Source organism: Thalassophryne amazonica, chromosome 15, assembly GCF_902500255.1.
Source record: "Thalassophryne amazonica chromosome 15, fThaAma1.1, whole genome shotgun sequence".
NCBI classification, from domain to species: domain Eukaryota; kingdom Metazoa; phylum Chordata; class Actinopteri; order Batrachoidiformes; family Batrachoididae; genus Thalassophryne; species Thalassophryne amazonica.
In genome coordinates this window covers 72,914,448-72,936,035 of record NC_047117.1, presented here as the reverse complement: position 1 = coordinate 72,936,035, position 21,588 = coordinate 72,914,448, and the positions used below count along the sequence as shown (strand labels likewise).

Below are 21,588 nucleotides of genomic sequence, written 5' to 3'. Positions count from 1 at the left end.
GTGAAACATCCGGTTTACAGTCTGCTGCACACTGCCAATGTCAATGTAGGATTAAGAGGCTCTTGGTGTGTGCCAAGAAAAATAGTCGTTCTGGTAGATTTTAGCAACTTAGTCATCATTTACTGGCTTGCTCACTTTTTTGCAGTCATTTGTCAAATCTTTTAAATTTGTTTAATAAATAAATATCCAGGGCAGAGCCCGTGTCATCTTCGACTGCTCCCGATTATGTTAATCCAAAAGGACTCCGCAGATTCACTGACTGACCGTGTTGCAACATTTTGTTTCAGAAAAATCAGCTTTGTAATGAATTGCATCTATATGTGTCATATCTGTATCTAATTTTTTGTTGTGCTTTTGTATCTCTCCAGGTTTTAAGTAGAACTGTTCCGTTCCTGCTGCATTTTGTCTGTCAGTTGTTGCGTTTCGCCATCCTCACTCTGTTTCCTGTTTTGTTTCATTCTGTTCTTCACAGAGATTTGAGCAATAATCAGATATCCGAGTTGGCCTCGGATGCCTTCCAAGGTCTACGCTCCCTTAACTCTCTGTGAGTATGATATGTTTTCACTTTTCCGTACAGGTTGCAACTCCAGATTTCTGGTACAAACACACAATTACTAAACCCAAAGCGATCTGATGTCAGCAGCACCTCTGGCTTTATCCCCGACCTGAATCTCAGGTCAGATAGGCTGCTTTGCGTGTGAAGCTTCGGAAGGGGAAGCCGGCGGGTGGACGAGATGGAGATAGTTATTTCATGGAGGACTTATCTTCAGGCCTGGTCTCTCCAAAGTCAATAATTCATAAATGTTGAATTGCTGAATGGAGGCTTCTGCCACTTCATTACACATTCACCATAAAGCGAATGTGATGCCACACATTCGTGCTGACACACCACACAGAGTATGGCTTTTACATTAAGCTGCGTTGTGTGCGCACTGTGTGTCAGTGTTTTGTTAGCGAGGACGTAAATGAGCCATCGATTGTGCCTGTGCGCACGCTTCTGCATTCGTGTGTGTGTGTGTGTGTAGGAGACATAAATGAAGCATCCTCTCCCCACATCATGCATTTCCCAACCTCCTGTCTCTCAGGGACCGCCACTCAGCACAGTGAAACAAAAGCCAATCTGAAACACATGTCTTCAGACCACCTACACGCACAGCTCAGCTCGCCGAGCGCCGACTTGACTGATAACTCAGCGTTTCTCTGTAAAATACATCTTGAGTGAGGCGGCGGCGGTCTAAGCCATCACCGGTCTGTGTTTGCACTCTGACAGATTCCTAAGTGGCTTTTCTGTGATAATAGTATGAATTCCTCACACTATAGGCACAACCGGATTTATGACATCATTTACTCAGTGACATTTTAATGAAAATTTTACATATCTGCTTATGCTCAATGTCCGTAAATAGTCTGTGTTTTTAACTGGTGACACTGAATTTGCGCATTTTAAAGCGGAAGTCAGAGTAGCTTTATGATCTCATCATTTTGTATGAAAAGAGCAGGAAAGCTGTTTTTCCATAGTTCAACTCAAATTGCACAATTATGAGTTTATAGTTCTGCCTTTCATTTTTCAAAACATGCAACTGAAACAGTGAAGTTAAAAAAAACTTTTTTTTTCTTACCTTTCCAACATCTCTTTTGGGTCATTTCCATTTTCATAAACAAAAAATTAAGTCGCTTGATTTTTAAAATGCTATGCAGGCAGTGCGCTTGCATTCCAGTGAGAAGGTCTGTGGTTCAAGGCCACCCGTGCCTCATTGTCCCCGTCCATCTGGAGTTCTCTCAGAAAGGACATCTGGCTTAAAATGTGTCACATGAACCACACCTGATCCATTGTGGCAAACTCGAGCACAAGTAACAGAAACCATAAGAAATTTGTTCATTAGCACTGATAATTCATGACAAACATCATGTCTATGAAATGAGAGGCAGTTTTAATTATGTACTTTAACCATTTACTGCAATACAAATGTGAAGTAGACCCTGCTCATGGAGTACACCTGTCCTGCCCATATTTTCCATGTCTACTTGCTCTAATCACACCTGGTCAATTAACATGAATGCTTCCCAGTTCTTGATTGGCTGATCACACCTGATTGAGTTAATTAGCTGTGGGCGGAGTAAAGAGAGTTGTGAAACATGCTGGGCAAGTACCCTCCAAGGGCAGGGCTGGACAAGCCTGATCTAAAGGAAGCATCCAGTTCAACTTTGCTGTTTGCACACAAAGTAAAGTGCAGAGTGCAAAGTGGTTGTGTTTATTCATTTATTTAGTGATGGGTGTGTTTAGGGCACAACATGAAATAACAGTCATTTCCTTGAAGACACACGTGCAGCAGGTCTTGATGTATTGCTATTAAGAAGACAAAGTCAGAAGTAAGAGGTTTTCTGGCCAGGAAATTATTTGAGGACCTCATTTCTGCAACACCTGCTTCAACACCTCTTCATCCTCATTCAAACATACCATCTCCTGCATAACCTAACAGGTGCAAGCAGCCCCATCCCCGTCCCCCCACTACACCTCGGCCCTGTGGACAGGCCTAGCTTGGTTGTCTTGGGTTATTTCCCCACATTAGTGTTTTCTTTTACTTATCTTTTTTAACTGTTGTTAATTTCCAGCACCATTGTGCTTTGGACAAATGGACACTATTACAGAGCTTATGTGTCACTTACCAGAGGTGGGAGTAAGTCACCATCAAGTCATTCTCAAGTCATGAATCAGCAAGTCCCAAGTCAAGTCTCAAGTCATAATGACCACAAATTGCTTGCAAGCTGACTTGAGACTTGAATTGGGACTTGCAGATTGATGACTTGAGAATGACTTGACAGTGACTTAACTCCTACGTCTGTCACTTACACATTGTGTCTGGTGTTTACATTTGGAAAATATTATTTATTTATTCATTTTTAAATACTGGCTAATTGTCTAATGGAAGCCATGATAACATTACAAGGTACATTTTACAAAAACTCATCTACCTCTAAGAGAGGCCCATGTGTGATCTAACATAACTTTTGTTCTCACAGGGTCTTATATGGGAACAAGATCACTGAGATTTCTAAAGGCCTGTTTGAGGGACTCTTCTCCCTCCAACTCTTGTGAGTAAATGCCAAACTGAAAGTGTGCAACACCAAAGTACACACAGCCACCTGTAATGTTTGAAGTACTTTGGCTCCATCTCTCTCTCACTCTTTCGCTCTTCTTCTCTCCCTTCAGGTTACTGAATGCTAACAAGATAGCATGTCTCCGCGTGGATGCGTTTCAGGACCTCCACAACCTTAATCTGCTCTCCCTGTATGACAACAAGCTGCAAACTATCGGCAAGGGAACATTCTCATCGTTAAGAGCCATACAAACCCTGTATGTACACAGAAAGCTGAGTGCATACACACCACACTCGTAGTAAAAATTAAATAAACAGGAAACTGACATCACACGAAAAGTCTTTTTCTGAAGCACTGCAGAAATAAATCTACTAAACACTCTTCAAAAAAATAGATATTGGTCATGTAGTTTGGATTTTCGGAGCACTTTTCATAGGGTTTGTCCTTCACTTTGAGAAATGTGTCTGGAGTTGGATTACTCATTTTATTTTTTCTGAAAAAGTGTGGTACTAGACATATTGTTTTAGGCAATCTGGAATTTCGACAAAAGTCTAGTGTTGTATTTTGTTTTTGCGATAAATGGGCCAAAGGAAATCTTTAACTCATACTGATTAACCTTCTGAAGTCGAAATCCATACCGGATTGGTTGCGGCCCGTGTTAGGGCCCCTTCACACGTAACATGAAATTGGGCGAAAGAAGCAGAAACTGGCCAAAAATCCGCAAACAAAAAACCAAATGGGGAACTGTGAAACATTCCACCTGCTGTTGGGAGGGACACACGGTTGGACACGCGTGCATGATACCCCAGCGACGGTTTTGTGCACGTGCGCACGAATACAGTGCAAGCACGTGGAAAGTCATGCACACAGCAGCGGAGCAAAAAATTAATTCCTTAATTCCTGTTCAAATCCTCTTCAACCTATATTCAGTTGAATTCACCTCAAAGACAAGATTTTTAATGTTCAAAAACTGATAAACTTATTTGTTTTTGTGCACATATTTGCTCATTTCCATATTTTTTGATTTCCAAAAAACAATTTGAAACGTGGACTCATCAGACCACAGCACACTTTTCCACTTTGCGTCTGGCCATTTCAAATGAGCTCGGGCCCAGAGAAGGCGGCGGCGTTTCTGGATGTTGTTGATGTATGGCTTTCGCTTTGCATGATACATTCAGGTTTTGCATGGAGTTTTAACTTGCACTTGTAGATGTAGCGACGAACTGTGTTAACTGACAATGGTTTTGTGAAGTGTTCCTGAGCCCACGCGGTAAGATCCTTCACACAATGATGTCGGTTTTTAATGCAGTGCCGCCTGAGGGATCGAAGGTCACGGGCATTCAGTGTTGGTTTTCAGGCTTGCCGCTTACATGTAGAAAGTTCTCTAGATTCTCTGAATCTTCTGATTATATTATGGACTGTAGATGATGGAATCCCTAAATTCCTTGCAATTGAATGTTGAGAAACATTGTTCTTAAACTGTTGGACTATTTCTTCACGCAGTTGTTCACAAAGTGGTGATCCTCGCCCCATCTTTGCTTGTGAACGGCTGAGCCTTTTGGGGATGCTCCTTTTATACCCAATCATGACACTCACCTGTTTCCAATTAGGTGTTCTTTGAGCATTCATCAACATTTCCAGTCTTTTGTTGCCCCGTCCCAACTTTTTGAAATGTGTTGCAGGCATCCATTTCAAAATGAGCAAATATTTGCCCAAAAACAAAAAAGTCTATCAGTTTGAACATTAAATATCTTGTCTTTGTGGTGTATTCAACTGAATATAAGTTGAAGAGGATTTGCAAATCATTGTAAGTTGATGGATGAGATCAGACAGGAGTTTCCATGGACTATGATGTTCACAGATGACATTGTGATCTGTTGTTAGAGTAGACAGTAGGTTGAGGCTAGCCTGGAGATGCAGAGATACTCTCTAGAGAGCAGGGGAATGCAAGTCAGTAGGACAAGACTGAGTACATGTGTGTGAAAGAGAGCGAGCCCAATGAAATTGCACGGTTACAAGGAGTAGTGGTGAAAGTAGATGAGTTTAGATACTTTGGGTCAAATGTCCAAAGTAATGGAGAGTGTGGTAGAGAGGTGAAGAAGAGAGTGCAGGCAGGGTGGAGTGGGTGGAGAAAGGTGGCAGGAGTGATTTGTGACTGAAAAATATCTGAATGAAGGGGAAAGTCTACAAGACAGTAGTGAGACCAGCTATGTTGTACAGTTTAGAGAAGGTAGAGCTAACAGAAAGACAGGAGTCAGAGCTGGAGGTGGCAGAGCTGACAATGCTGCGATTTACTTTGGGAGTGACAAAGTCAGAGAGGCAAGATTGAGATAGTTTAGACATGTGCAGAGGAGAAACAGGGTGTATAGGGAGAATGATGCTGAGGATGGAGCCACCAAACAGGAGAAGAGGGAGGATAATGGATGTGCTGAGAACATGCAGGTGGTTGGCATGACAAAGGAAGATGCAAAGGACAGGTTGAGATGGAAACAGTTAACTTGTCATGGCAACCCCTAATGGGAGCAGCCAAAAGAAGAAGAAGCAGAAGAAGATGCTGGTTAACCCTCTGTTGACCAATGACACACTGGTATGTCCAGATCAATTCTTCATATTTGTAATCAATAATTTAGCGGTGGAATGCTACAGGCACTTTGTTCGACCACTTCCTGAAACTATATTTTCTTAGGTTTAGTTTCAATCTTCCTTTGAGATGATGTGTCACTCACAGCCAATCGTAGAGGCCTGAGAATATCATGGAGTCGTGCGACATCAGTGTGACTCTCTCTCCGTGCAAGTGGGTGCAGCATCTATCAGTGAAGGGTTCTCAATGAAGCACACCAATAAACACTCAGAAAATCTAAAGGAACAATCTCACCAACCTGAAAACAGTTTTAGTTTTTACTCTTCTACACAAAGAAATTAATTGTGGAAACACACACATTGCGGGATATTTTTCAGGATCATGCAGATTTTTTTTTTCCAACGCAGCAATTATGGACATTTTTGCATTGTGGATTTTATTCACACAATAACAAATTATTTGAATACACAAATCCAGCTGACATAGTAGGTGATGTTATGTTACAAATATGCTCTTTTGCAAAGTACCAGTTACCATGTCATGTCGCTCCCAGCAGGTAGCGCTGCTGTGCTGCACAGCACAGTTTTATTTATTTTTTTATTTAACATACATTGATCTAAAATTTTTTTTTAATATATTACACTTTTGCTCATGATAATAAAATTCTCTTTTCTGGTATGCAGTTGATCAAAGAATATACAAACAAGAAAACTGATTGATGAAAATAAAGTTAACCAATTTGTGCTCCAGAATTACAAATTTTGATTTTTGTGAAAGACTGAGCCATGTATCAGAATTGCTCTTCAGCTTTCTTTACACTACACCACAACATCTGATGTTGGCCAAGTGGCATAAACGAGTTGTAATTTGATAGAAACAAGTTTTGCTTCTGGTTCCTCTTTTTGGTTGACCACAAACTTTTGGTTGCACTGTCTGTGGATGTAATACAAGTGAACAGGTATACGTGTATTCGTTAAAAGTGAGGTCTCCTCCTAGAAGAGAATAACTGTAAATTATTATTTTAAAAGATACCAACATGCCCCAAAATAGGAGGTTCCTCGGTCCTTGAACTGAATATGCAGTAGATTTTGTATAGTTATTTCCAGAAATACTGCTGACCCACCGACTTGCTGACTAATCCAGTAACCACCATGTTATAATCCAAGGAAATAGCAGGATGGCAAAGTCAGACTGCTACAAAATAAATCTCAAACTATTGCTTGTGATACAGTACACACCAGATTTTGTAAAAAATATATTCAAAATGCACCATTTGAATGCCAATTTACACTTTTAAGACCCTGTCCTTGAGAATTGACAGTATTATTCATTTATCTTAACACAACTTGTCATATAGTGTTTAGTTAAAGGAAAAATGTGCCATTGTACAAGTTCTGAGGTACTTTTGCTCCAGGCATATATATCATTGTGTTCTTGTCCTTATAAACAGTTATCAAAAGACAATGGAGATTGTCTTTTCATGAATGTACAATCATTATTTCTCAACAAATCTGCTGCTGCTATGGTTAAATACAACTTACATATTCACATTCACAAACACGACACATGGCCAAACATAGTAATAGTAGTAGTTCTGACAGCTTTTCTGCTTTTCCCCCTGTATTTCTGTACTGCGTGTGTGTGTATGTGTGTATCAGCCACTTAGCCCAAAACCCATTTATCTGTGACTGCCATCTGAAGTGGCTGGCAGACTACCTGCAGGACAATCCCATTGAAACCAGTGGCGCTCGCTGCACAAGCCCACGGCGGCTGGCCAACAAACGCATTGGACAAATCAAGAGCAAGAAGTTCCGCTGTTCAGGTAAAATACACACACACACGCATTAGTATGCATGAGTGTATAGTCATATAGAAATGTAGCCAAAGTAGACCACATTCATCTACTCTGAGATCATGCTGACACATTATCCTCTCCTTTATTGTCTTTCTGTGTTTTCCTGCTGATGGTCCCTTGTTTTCTCCACTAACCTCAGCTCACAATTTGAATTATTTTCACTTTCTTTGTCATTTAGTTTTACAAACACACATGTAATATATTTTGTCTGAGTGCTAAAATAGTGCATACATCTAGGAGACCTACAGTCAGGTTGTCTGTTGCCATTCAAAAAAAACAGAATTATAAGTCAGTTAAAGTACATGACTGCAATAAATATCAGCATATGGACCATAAGTCAACATTTTTGCAGCCAAGAGCTTGCAATTTGAGCTTCTGACCTTCAGATAGGAAAAGGCTTCATTCATATTCATATCTGAAACAGAAAACATGTTCTCTTTCCACAGTGCTAACAGAGACAACACTTTACAAATAAAACCTAACTGATATGGATTCATTGGGGCAGATACTGATATTAGGTAGTAAAAAAATTACAATATTGTCTGCTAAAATACACACATATATATATATATATATATATATATATATATATATATATATATATATATGCAACACTTTTGGTTTTGCTCCCATTTTGTATGAGATGAACTCAAAGATCTAAAACTTTTTCCACATACACAATATCACCATTTCCCTCAAATATTGTTCACAAACCAGTCGAAATCTGTGATAGTGAGCACTTCTCCTTTGCTGAGATTATCCATCCCACCTCACAGGTGTGCCATACCAAGATGCTGATTAGACACCATGATTACTGAACAGGTGTGCCTTAGACTGCCCACAATAAAAGGCCACTCTGAAAGGAGCAGTTTTGTTTTATTGGGGGGGGGATACCAGTCAGTATCTGGTGTGACCACCATTTGCCTCATGCAGTGCAACACATCTCCTTCGCATCATCTGTGAAGAGAACACCTCTCCAACGTGCCAAACACCAGCGAATGTGAGCATTTGCCCACTCAAGTCGGTTACGACGACGAACTGGAGTCAGGTCGAGACCCCGATGAGGACGACGAGCATGCAGATGAGCTTCCCTGAGACGGTTTCTGACAGTTTGTGCAGAAATTCTTTGGTTATGCAAACCGATTGTTTCAGCAGCTGTCCGAGTGGCTGGTCTCAGACGATCTTGGAGGTGAACATGCTGGATGTGGAGGTCCTGGGCTGGTGTGGTTACACGTGGTCTGCGGTTGTGAGGCTGGTTGGATGTACTGCCAAATTCTCTGAAACGACTTTGGAGATGGCTTATGGTAGAGACATGAACATTCAATACACGAGCAACAGCTCTGGTTGACATTCCTGCTGTCAGCATGCCAATTGCACGCTCCCTCAAATCTTGTGACATCTGTGGCATTGTGCTGTGTGATAAAAATGCACCTTTCAGAGTGGCCTTTTATTGTGGGCAGTCTAAGGCACACCTGTGCACTAATCATGGTGTCTAATCAACATCTTGGTATGGCACACCTGTGAGGTGGGATGGATTATCTCAGCAAAGGAGAAGTGCTCACTATCACAGATTTAGACTGGTTTGTGAACAATATTTGAGAGAAATGGTGATATTGTGTATGTGGAAAAAGTTTTAGATCTTTGAGTTCATCTCATACAAAATGGGAGCAAAACCAAAAGTGTTGCATTTATATTTTTGTTGAGTGTATATATATATATAGTAATTATTCAGAACATTTCCTTGTCAAACCTTTATGTCAAAGAAATGTAGTTAAGGCTTGATGTTTTAGTTTAAATTATAAATATAACCAACAACAGTCACGCTGACAACATGCTACCTTTAATTGATATTGGCAGCCTCTGTGTCGCATCAATCAGCATTTTAGCTTTAAGCCTAGCTGGTGATAATAGTGACAACTTGCCTCTTGCAGCTGCAAGTACCCGCTGATTATTGAGGGAAAACACCAGATTGACACTGTAAAGGAATGACATGCCACTTCCGGTATCTACACAAGCAGTAAAATGCCCAATGCCGGGCTCAGACCTCAGCTAGATATGAATTAGGCTGACTGCACTACCTGCCAGACTGTAGCTCCCGAGACTGGGAGAAGAAAAAGAAGAAGAATGGGACCCTACTCAAGACCAAGATTGCAGTACCCAGAGTTCCCTGCGAGAATGAGTTTCCATCAAATCTCGGGTGGGTGGCGTCATCATTTTGCTTTGTAAGATCCGGCCTCAAGGTAGAGTTGGGGTCCAAATACTGGCATTCATGCTAGCAACCAGATACCGGACAAGGCGAACAAGATGGGATTAGCTGGGGCCACCAGAACAGAAAATGCAGGAGATCTGACTTAAACTCAGAAATAAGAGACCTTCTGGCCAGCAGGAACAGCAGTCATCCACCATGACTCCCTGAGGTGAAGCATTTGAGCCCCTCAGTCCTGCAACACCTCCTCATCCTCCTCCATACACTATCCTTCCAGGCACAGACAGACAGTAACAGACTGATAGCAAACCAATCAAACAAATGAGGGAAGTGTCTAAGACACTAAAGAAATTGCTGAAGGAATTATAAGGTCCTGTGGATGTTACAGCTTCATGGTAGAATTTTTTAGACCAAAAAAAAAGAACAAAATCTCAGCTTGAGTCTTTCCCGTCCAAACTCACTCACTCATCCTCAACTGCTTACTCCAATTAAGGGTCACGGGGGAGCTGGAGCCTATCCCAGCAGTCAGGGTGTGAGGCGGGGTACACCCTAGACAGGATGGCAATCTGTGGCAGGGCCACATGTAGACAAACAAACACATTCACACCTACGGACAATTTAAAGTTTCAATCCACCTGATCCAGTGACCTTCTTGCTGTGAGGCAACAGTGCTAACCACTAAGCACCGTGGTGCCCTTCCTGTCCAAACTGCAGCTGAAATTTCATGTCTTCTGTTGAACCAAGGCCTTTCAACAGTCCAACTGAGAGCTACAGCAGTTAAATCAATGATATAATCATGTTGTCACTCACAATCTATAGTCGATTCTAGACAGTGAGCACTTTCTTCTACACTTTGTCTTCTGTTGTTTTGCACTCTGATATTTCTGTCTCTTCCTCTTTCTCCATTAGCTAGAGAACAGTATTTCATCCCAGGTACTGTACATCATCCATGTATGTGAATGCTATTAACTCACTCTCAACACAAATCTTGGAGTGACTGACACTTTTTGAATGCTTTTTAACATTTTTTTAACGGAGTGTCATAATGCATCAAGTCTAACCGCCCTCCAGTTAATAACCATCTTGTCCTTGCACCGGATTTTCCTGGTAACCTCGACGGTAGATGAGGAGAAACCCAGCTGGATCAATAAGATCTGCTCGCTGTCAGTCAGGATCTGCACACAGGACTCCACAAATGAATGTATGTTGGTGCACTATATTTAATATCGGTCCTCCTCGTGTCTTAGCACACCTAATGATAGTTAATGTATGAGCGCGTGTCCGCCAGCGCCTGTGTCTGTTTCGCCCACTGCGGAAGATCAAAAGGTCACACAGTTACCGTGCTCAGAGGGGAGCTGGGAATTATTTAAATCAGAAATGCATGTGAGATCAGTAGCAGGGCTAAAGGCGGTCATTACCACAGCGGCACACGCAGAGGAGGCACTGTGTGTGCTGGGTGAGAAATTGTGCACGAGTGTGTGTGTTCACTGCAGTCATTAAGTCTGACGCTCACTGGGGGACAGAGCTTTCAAAGCCGAGATAACGCATACGCTGAATAATTTAAGAACATTGTGGTTGAAAAGTTGAATAAACATCTTTTATTCCGCGGTGCAACCTTGGTACAGCACCTCCGATCAATGCACGGCTAAAACCCTCAAGTTCAATTTACATCACGGCTCCTGTTTCACGGCGTATTAGTCATTCTGGGTTTCATGTTTCTGAACAGAAGACGTTTGTGCTTCTGAACTCTAGAACTTTTAATTTGACTTTCATCCCTTTAAATAATTATTTGCTTTTTGTGATTTCTTTTTAGCAGCAGCCTTTGAGTGACTGATGTGAAAGCATAAAAGGCCTAATTTTTATCACTCATCGACATGGCGCTTTCAGCCGGGTGTGTTATCGTCTCATGATCCAAAACAACAAGGCGAATCAGTTGAGCATTAAGCAAATGAGTTTGGCATGTGTGTTGGATGAAAGCACCCACCAAATGTTATGTTATGCCAGCACGATTCCCACTGTTCACGAGTCATTACTCCTTTAAATGAATCACTGCCTGGGGACTGCACCAAAAATAAATAAATATATAAAAACTGCAGCATTTTTCTCAGCTTTTCATCAGCTTCTTTCCTGTTCAAATAAACGAGTGAAAGTCCTTCTTCTTTCTCTTGCTGCCTCGCTCACACACTCAGGAGTACACCATGTCGGCTGTAAGTAACACGCACAAAAACACACACTGTTTTTGCGTCAACTGAATCCCTCACCTCTCGTCTCTGAGCCGACATCTGACCTGGTCGCACCTTTGACCTCTACCACTGTGACCTATGACCCCAGTGTGATTCTTCATGTCTGTTTTAAAACAACACTGATGAAGTTTACATCATGTTACACAATGATTCTTTTTTTTTTTTGAGTGTGTGTGTGTGTGTGTGTGTGTGTGTGTGTGTGTGTGTGTGTGTGTGTGTGTGTGTGTGTGTGAGTAGAAATCAGGGCTTCTCTTGCCTTCAGTGCTGCTGAAACTCTCCTCTGTCTCCTGTGTAACTGCGCTTATGTTTTGTCTTTAGATGTTTCTCTGCCCCTCTCCTGTCCTTCCCCCTGCTCTAATCTTGCCCTTTTCTTCTCCTCTTCACCATCATTGGCCCACCTCTCTGTTGGCTCCTTGAACACGCCCTCTGTTCTGTTTTCCTCCCGTTTCTTCTTCTATTCCTCTCTGCATTCTTTCTCTTCTCACCCTGACCGATTGTGTGCCCCTGATACTCCTTGCCCTCTGGCCCTTCCCATCCCTGGGTTCCAGCTGAGGAGCAGTCACTCAGCAGGTTGTTCCTTTGTGCTTGATCTAACCATGTGGCTGCCAGGTTCCTATCGTGGAACATGGTTCTGTCAAGCACCATGGAACGGCCCTGCGAAACTCTGCAGCATGGCTGAGACGCAAGAGACAGCAATCTCCTGCCTGTGTGCTTATACAGTGTGATAGATGACTGGGTCTGCGTGAGCAATTTTCTGCTGTAATCTCTTTTTTGATGCTGTATTTTTGTGCTGCATCTGCTCTACAGTCTAACTTGGCAGAAACCTTACACATGTATGTATGTGTGTTTTGGGCTTAACTGAATTTGGATCTTTAAAAATTGTGATACACGTGCAGTATTTTGAAATTAGAATGATGGGTAATGTTGCACCTGATCCTTGCCAACAGTATTTTAGAGTGAGCAGTATATTTGTAACTCACTCACTTATAAAGCAATATGTCTGGAAACACAGACTATGATAAGATTCAGGAATAATACTTAAGATAATGGAAATATTTGGTGGGACACAATGAAGACAGATACAATTTTTGTTTAATGTAGTCATTTATTTTCCCTGATAGGTGATAATAAGCCAAAAGTGTCACTTCTTACCATCAGATACATATTTCAGAAAAAAAAACTGACTTCTTCAGGTTTTTACTGCTGTGCTGCAGAAACATTAGTGCTGCATCTGCTCTTCTATTGTTCACTACTGGAGGCAGCATCACATACAGTAGCACAGAGGTCTTAAACTGACTCCAGAAAGGGCCGAGAAGGTGCAGATTTTCTTTGCAACCACCCATTCCGTAGGTGATTTCACTGATTAACTGATTCCATCTGCTCAAAGTGATGTTAATCAGTGAAATCACCTGGTGGAGTGGGTGGTTGCAAAGAAAACCTGCACCCTCTTTGCTGTTTTTAGAATCACTTTGAGACCTCTGTAGTAGCAGAAAGCACAGCCAAGAAGAAGCCAGCTGTTGTTGACGTAGCGTAAATAGCATAACATCATTTTTCCTCTTCTGAACCAGTATTAAATTGTGAAATTAATGTTCCGATAAGTACATTAATCCATTATACCACTTACCACTATCAGACACGTTTTGATTTATTTTACGTCAAAAAGTCAATTTTCTTGTTATCAGGCACATTAGGGTCTGCTCTTTTCTTTGCATTTGACCAAGACAGTGTCTCCACATCTGGAGTTGGTCCCCAGGCGTCAGCCTGTGGCTGCCCACTGCTCCGAGTGGTCTGATTGTGTCTTAACCGTAATTAGAATGGGATAAGTGCAGAGGACAAATTTCGTCATATGTATCCATGTATGTACAGTGGCAGTAAAGGCCCTACTTCTTCTTCTGTGCAGACTCACTCAACTTATACAAGAGTTTGATGCAGAAGTGTAAGTGAAACAAGATTAATTCAACCGATTTATAATGTTAAAATAATTTTATCCACTGGTTCATAGTAAAGTTAGATCAGTTCAGGGGTCTGTGTACTGCTGGAGCAGTATATTTTACTTTTAAATCAATTTTCAATTTATATTTGTTAAATTAGTGCATTCCTCTGCCAAAAGCTGCACATTGTAAATCTAAGAAACAGTCTTCTCGCTTGCACAGATCCACTCAGAACTTGCTCTCTAGCCTCAGCAGTTACTAAAATATTGCCAGGGCTTGTTACACTGGGGTCAAAGGGTCATTGGAAGAAAGAGAAAGCTTGGGTCACTGAGTAATCCAGCCTTAGTGGTGACTGGAAACTGTGCAGTGGGTGAATATTGTATGTATTTTGTCATTGCCATGACAAAATATATAACTTGGATTAGAAACCAAAGGGATTATGACCAAGCGGTTAGTGCACTTGTTTCCCAGTATGGAAGGTTCCCGGTTCAAACCCCACCCCTGCCCATTCTCCATGTAATGTGTAGTTGTATCACGAAGGGCATCCAGCGTAAAACTTGTGCCAAATCAACATGCAACCTGGGATTTAATCCACCTGGGATTTCTTGTGGCGACCCCAAGTGAAAAACAAGGGAGAAGACAAAGGCACTTACTTATCAGACACCAAAATTAATGCTGTATGACCGTTGAGCTATAGCATAATGTCCCAATTTGGAAAGGTGGACTATAAATCAGTTCATATAGTTTTACCTTTATTGATCTCCATTTCTGAAATTGCCCTTCAGGCCTGTGAATTGGGTTGGTTGGTTATTTGCGTCAGTATAATGTTGTGTTTTCACTCCTTTATCTGGCCTTACCCCACACATTAATTAGTTCATTCCAGAGTAGCCTTTTCCACAAATTTCCTAGAAATAAATTGTTTTAATGTGCAATGACTCACAATTTTTTTCACACTACTTCTCACATTTCTAGGCACTTCCATTTACCTCTGCTGCAAAATACTAAGTCCCTTTGGTGCTTGTTTTTCACTCAGTCGCCACAGCAAATGACTATTATTTGAGATTAGACTCAAACATCTCATAAAGTTCAGTAAAAATCAATTCTATTTTGTATAATCTTCTAACCAACAAAGCAACAATAGTGTCCTTTTTTTGCACCATCTCAGAATCAGTGTATTATAGCCGTCACGCTGGCCATCCAAAGTTTTTGTTGGAACCAATCTCAGTGTAAGACAGGACACTGATCTCACACAGTGAGCTCATTCAGACATGTCGTGGTTGTGGTCAGGTACGGAGGATTACCGCAGTAAGCTGGGAGGGGACTGCTTCGCTGACTTGGCCTGTCCTGAGAAGTGCCGCTGTGAGGGCACCACGGTCGACTGCTCCAACCAGAGACTCACCAAAATACCAGATCACATTCCCCAGTACACCGCCGAACTGTGAGTTGTCTACCACTTGGTGTGTGTGCTGTGTTTCGAGCAGCCAAAACCTCTGAGCATCCCCTCTTCATCTCCTACTCTGTCTTTCTGTTCTCAGACGTCTGAACAACAATGAATTCACCGTGCTTGAAGCCACGGGGCTCTTCAAAAAGTTGCCTCAGCTAAGGAAGATGTGAGTCAGACATTTTGCGAGCGTCATGCATCAGTTGTGGTTGTTAGGAAGTGGAAAATATCAAATTACTTTAGTCCACTGCTTTGTATGTCTTTCTCTGCATTTATACATATCCACATCTCCTCTCAACTTCCCACTCTCCTTGTGACCACTATGCTTTTCTTCTTCCTGCTGTGCACTCCCTCACCTTTAAGTAACCTGAGTAATAATCGCATAACTGACATAGAAGAGGGAACGTTTGAAGGCGCGTCAGGGGTCAATGAGCTGATTCTGACCTCCAACAGACTGGAGAACATACACCACCGCATGCTGAAGGGCCTCAGTGGCCTCCGCACACTGTGAGTCCACAGACGTGCTTGAACATTATCATATTAAGTAATGCATGCAGTATTCAGATATGCGCACTGTGCTGATGTCCGCACAAACATGTATCCTCATATGCATAAATCAAAGGGTCATATTATCATAAATGCGTCATTAGTATTGCTTTCCTGTCGGAAATGCACCTGTTTGTGTGTGAACAGCATGCTGAGGAGTAATCACATCAGCTGTGTGAGCAACAGCAGCTTCGTGGGTCTGAGCTCGGTGCGCCTCTTGTCGCTGTACGACAACCAGATCACATCCATGAACCCTGGAGCCTTTGACACGCTGCACTCCCTGTCAACACTGTGAGCACACACGCACATATACACACACTTCCGCTGTGGGTATCGTACCTGCACTGAGACGCACACTGTGTAACCGTGAAACTATGTCAGCAAGATTAATTTGATATTAAGTCAAATAAAGTGGATTTAAGTAGAGATGCTTCCAATAAATTCAGTGTTTTGTACACGATTGGTTCTCAGTACTGGTCTTTTTGAGGACCCCTGTCGTTACCTATTTTTTCATCTGTTCCAGTGCTGATCAACTAAATGAGGTATGTCATGCCAATCAAGTGCCAGGAGGCACCAACTTCATCAACTAAAAATATATTAAAACTCTCTAATTAGGGATGGGCAAAAGAAGCTGCAGATTCTAATTCCCGATGCATCAAACAGTGTTTTGTTTTGTTTTTTTTAGAAATCAGGCACTTGCTGTCATCACTTGTAAAAAGAGTTGTTGTTTAGTAGTTGTATGGCAATGTGTGAATACTGGGTTGCTGTCAAGTCATTTGACATTTCTAACAAATTATATGAAGGCGTTACACACAATGTTTAGACAAGGTGGTCTGGGTGTTTGAGCTTTGCAGTGAAACCAGAGGTGCCATCAGCAGATCCAAAATTGTGATTGCACAGTTGACACTCCATGTCTCAAGCATATGCGATAATGACATCACTATAATTGGCATCAAGGACCAAAAATCCTGGTGGCCTTTACACACCCATCTAGTTTATAACTGATATGTCGCTGTTAAAGGGTATTTTTCACATGCAGGATGGCATTTGAAAGGTATCTGGCAAGGCCATCAAATATGACTTTCAGTCTACCTCAAAGCGTCAAACCACCTGGCAACTCAGAAAAGGGAGGCAGTTCTTAGCGCAGGCTGTTTTCAGCAAGATTGGAGAGCCGCTAAACCTGACTGTTGATATCGTCATAGTCTCAGGTTCCCTGGGAAAGCCTCTGCCAGGGTACAAGAGAGGAGACTTAGAGTCCAGTCTACATGTGTTTTGTGGAGTTGAAAAAGGTGTAGGAACGGATCCCCTGAGGTGTCCTATGTAGGGTGCAGCGGGGGGTATGGGGTACTGGCAGTCTTGTATAAAGTACCTCAAAGTGATACTTGAGTGACACTACAACTATCTTACCATAAAATTACTTTGGTAAAAGTTGAACTCTCCTTTAAAAATATTACTTGAGTAAAAGTCTTAACGTATCCGACATTTACTGCATTTAAGTTTCAAAAGTGGAGGTGATGGTCTAGTGGATAAGCGTTGGGCTTGAGACCACAGGATCCTTGGTTCAAATCCCAGCCTGACTGGAAAATCACTAAGGGTCCTTGAGCAAGGTCCTTAATCCCCTAGTTGCTCCCGGTGTGTAGTGAGCGCCTTGTATGGTAGCACCCTGACATCAGGGTGAATGTGAGGCATTATTGTAAAAGCACTTTGAGCGTTTGATGCAGATGGAAAAGGGCTATATAAATGCAGTCCATTTACCATAAGTAAATTTCTCATATAAAATATACTTCAAGTAACAGTATTGAGTAAACATAAAATCCAAAACGAGTGGAGAGTGAAACGGCAACTCGAAAAGAAAGCCAGTGTGGTGTCTGGAGAAACCAGGAGGGGGCCTCACCCCCTACAAAAAAGGCTGGATCCGCCTCTGGCAGAGTAGTTGGTGTTTGTGACGGGATGAATGAGCAACAGGTGGATGTATATAGCTGTTAATAAAGTTGCCGTTCTTTTCTGATGATGCAGTCTTTTTTCTGGAAGACCCACACACATTTTACTGTTAAACACAACAGCCAGGCTTTTGTGGAACATATCAGTCATTAATAGCTACACCATTGTGCCAATTTTAAGGGCCTCTTCACACATAAAATGAAAGATGCAGAAACTGGAAGAAAATCCGTGAACCAAAAACGAAATGGTGAACCACGAAACATTCCACCTGCTGTCAGGAGGGCTGCACAGTTGGACAGGTGTGCACGATACCGTGGCGACAGGTGATGTTGTACATGTCAGCTGACAGTCGGCTGTCACTGTGTGTTCTCCAGCTGAGCTGCAGGACACAGCGTCAGCTGTTTCAGCTGATTCCAGTTTCTTCTAAATAAAATTCACTGTTTCTGAGCACCAGTTCATTACTTAGCCCAGAATCAATCCTGCATAGTGATGGATCCCACTGGCCAAAGCAGCATTAGGCACTTTCAGTGCAAGAACCAAAACTCAATTAAAGGGTGATCAATGTGCATGCGTACACATCAATATGAAAAGGACAGCAGAAGATAGCAGTATAACTAACATGCTGCCCTTCATATTGTCAAATACTAAAAATATCACAGCATTAAAACTACACCTAAGAACTTCTGACACCTCTCTGTTGTGAACAGGAACCTTCTGGCCAACCCCTTTAACTGTAACTGCCACCTGGCTTGGCTTGGTGACTGGTTGAGAAGGAAACGCATTGTCACAGGTAACCCTCGCTGCCAGAGTCCTTACTTCCTAAAGGAGATTCCTATCCAGGATGTGGCTGTCCAGGATTTCGCCTGTGAAGATGGTGAGAGAGAGCAGATAAAAGCCTGACACAAGATACACTGCTCCATGTGGAATCCCAACAAATATTTGTTTTTTCTTTCTATAAACACTTTTCTGCATCCTCTCTTTCTTTCACACTTTTCATCCTTCCATCCACTGCTATCAGGAAATGATGAGAACAGTTGTTCTCCAGCGCTGAGGTGTCCAGCAGAGTGTTCATGTCTAGACACAGTAGTACGCTGCAGCAACAAGGGTCTGAGCACGCTGCCTAAGGGCCTGCCCAAAGAGACCACCGAACTGTGAGTGAGAAACCAAGAAACCAATGCACACCATTTACAAACTAATTCTTAAACTGGAAATGGAAGCATCATCAGTGAGTGACTCCTTCATAGAGTATATTAACACATCACTGTGAGACATACTGATTGTGAAACTGGAACTTGGTCTGACCAAGAACCCAATTAATTAGGCAGGTGGACAAAGTGAAGCAAAGTTGAATCTTTCACTCAGCAAGTGTTACTGGGCACTTCCACATTGTTATACTCACCATGTACATAATATATGTCCCTGTGTCCTTCTATGTGATCATAAATGATAAAAACTCATTGATATTCAGAGAGACAATACGGCAGTGACAGCTAAGAATGACTGCTACCCGCTACCCAAGATAAATCTGACAATTATGGTGCCTGATAGGGGCCACAACACTCCCAAATTAAGACAACAACCACAAAATTAGAAAACACAAATGCAAAAAAACACACCTGCATCAATTCAGCTGCAGGTAGTTGCATTAAAAACCTATTACAAATTGAACAAACAAAACTTGCAGTCATCACAAAGTACGCAAACCAATATATCCTGCAACAATTTAATTTGATAACACTTATGCTGCAAATTCACCCAACACACCCAAATACAAACGCTTTGTGGAGCTTCACAATACAACTAAATACAACACAAACAGCAATTTCTGCCCGGATCACTTTAATGGACGGACTGTTCAGTGCATCTCTATGTGGTCAGCAGAGCTGAGTTTCAGTTCTGTTGTGAGGACTTCTGTTGTATTTTTAATACTTCTGTTGTCATAAAATGCTGCAAAGTTTCTGTTTGCGTGTGTTTGTCTGAATATGCAGTCGACATGTTTTCAAATTAAAGTGTTACCTGTGCTGTGGGTAATGTTTCTATTCTCTATGTTTGCAAGTGTTTTTCAATTTGCAAGACAGTTTTAAGTATTTAAAAAAAATACAACTACCTGTTGTTGAATTGATGCAGGTGTTTTTCAGAATTTGCTCTTCCTGTCTTAACCCTCTGGGGTCCGAGGGCATTTTTTGGACAGTTCTCTCGCCTGGCATAAATATTTTATTATTGCTGTTAACAGCTCTTCCTGCATCCCACAATCAAGTTTTATGTCTCTTTTTTTTCAGGACAACCTGAAAAAAATTTCTGTCTGCTATTACACAAAGGTCACATCACAAATTTCTATTTCTACTGTGTTTTGGAGTGTTCTGTGCTGTAGCTTTCATTCACACTTTGGCCCACTTTGGTTCCTTACAGTCTGAGGAGCAGCCCTCCCCCTCACTCCATTGATATGGTAAACAGTGCTTTATGCCGAGAAATCAACAGAGTTGTCCAGTAACATTCACATGCAAACTAGTGGAGCAATCCTGATAGTTACACACTCTTTGTTTGAGCACGTGAGATTGTCATCAGAGGCTCTCCGTCTGCTCCATCTGTTTTCACTGATTGCTGTGCATAATGGCGCAGGGCGCATGGAGACCAACAGTATGTACTCATTGGAGCACCCAGGGGGCTATTCAAACGGGCCAACTAGTAACATATCACTCCTGAAAACGATCTTTGGCTTTTCACGTGCAGTAAATCTGCCCTACGATTGGATTTTGTAAAACCATGTGACGGTGAACCAATTCTGATTGGACACTCACATTGCTCACCTCATCACACAGCTTCTATGAGGAGTACAAAGATGGCCAATGGCTGGCTCGAAAGTCTGCGGAGTTAACTTTTCAGAAAAAAAAAAGTAAGTTTCTATCTCATATCATTAAAAAGTTATTTATAATTTAGTAAAGCTTGTTCTTATCCGTCATATACGACGGCATCGGCCCCAGAGGGTTAATTTGGAAGTATTGCAGCCCCTATTGGCCTCCATAAATAAGGGTCCATCTGTGGCACGTTAAATGGTTTGCTCGGAGGTAGACAAACATCCAAGGACTGATTATTGTTCATTTGCCGTTTTACTTTGATTTCTTCAAGACGAATACAAGACTGGACATGCTACTAGCACTGCTCTGATATGCGAGAATGTGGTGACTACTTTAACAGTCCAAGGGTTATAAATCTGAGTATAAGTAAGTATCTTATGGGCCACGTTCAATAATAAATGAAAGGCAGCGGAGGGGTGAAGCATACCTTGTGATTCGGGGGAATGAGATGGACTGAAAGAAGGGAAAATGAATAAACAGAGGAATGTAGCATGTTCTTTATTATTTGTATGATATTTTATATTGTTGGTACTCCACTACTGATACATACTTGCTTACATACTTTGCTTGAATTGTGATAACAACTCAATCAATCAATCAATTTTTTATATAGCGCCAAATCACAACAAACAGTTGCCCCAAGGCGCTTTATATTGTAAGGCAAGGCCATACAATAATTATGTAAAACCCCAACGGTCAAAACGACCCCCTGTGAGCAAGCATTTGGCTACAGTGGGAAGGAAAAACTCCCTTTTAACAGGAAGAAACCTCCAGCAGAACCAGGCTCAGGGAGGGGCAGTCTTCTGCTGGGACTGGTTGGGGCTGAGGGAGAGAACCAGGAAAAAGACATGCTGTGGAGGGGAGCAGAGATCGATCACTAATGATTAAAT

General features: G+C 41.8%; 1 protein-coding gene across 7 annotated transcripts in view; it reads left to right on the top strand.

Annotated features, from left to right (window-relative positions):
- The window catches only part of slit2 (slit homolog 2 (Drosophila)), a 251,610-nt gene that overhangs the window by 182,536 nt on the left and 47,486 nt on the right, over nucleotides 1–21,588 (top strand). For 5 of the 7 annotated variants that reach the window (XM_034189374.1, XM_034189372.1, XM_034189377.1 and 2 more), the window contains 11 exons: nucleotides 473–544; nucleotides 3,022–3,093; nucleotides 3,212–3,355; nucleotides 7,339–7,502; nucleotides 11,931–11,948; nucleotides 15,203–15,353; nucleotides 15,451–15,525; nucleotides 15,720–15,863; nucleotides 16,050–16,193; nucleotides 18,551–18,717; nucleotides 18,862–18,994. In XM_034189374.1, the coding sequence (XP_034045265.1) occupies nucleotides 473–544; nucleotides 3,022–3,093; nucleotides 3,212–3,355; nucleotides 7,339–7,502; nucleotides 11,931–11,948; nucleotides 15,203–15,353; nucleotides 15,451–15,525; nucleotides 15,720–15,863; nucleotides 16,050–16,193; nucleotides 18,551–18,717; nucleotides 18,862–18,994 (1,284 nt within the window). The remainder of the gene's footprint in view (nucleotides 1–472; nucleotides 545–3,021; nucleotides 3,094–3,211; nucleotides 3,356–7,338; nucleotides 7,503–11,930; nucleotides 11,949–15,202; nucleotides 15,354–15,450; nucleotides 15,526–15,719; nucleotides 15,864–16,049; nucleotides 16,194–18,550; nucleotides 18,718–18,861; nucleotides 18,995–21,588) is intronic. The other 2 variants (XM_034189373.1, XM_034189375.1) reach the window with 1 other exon arrangement.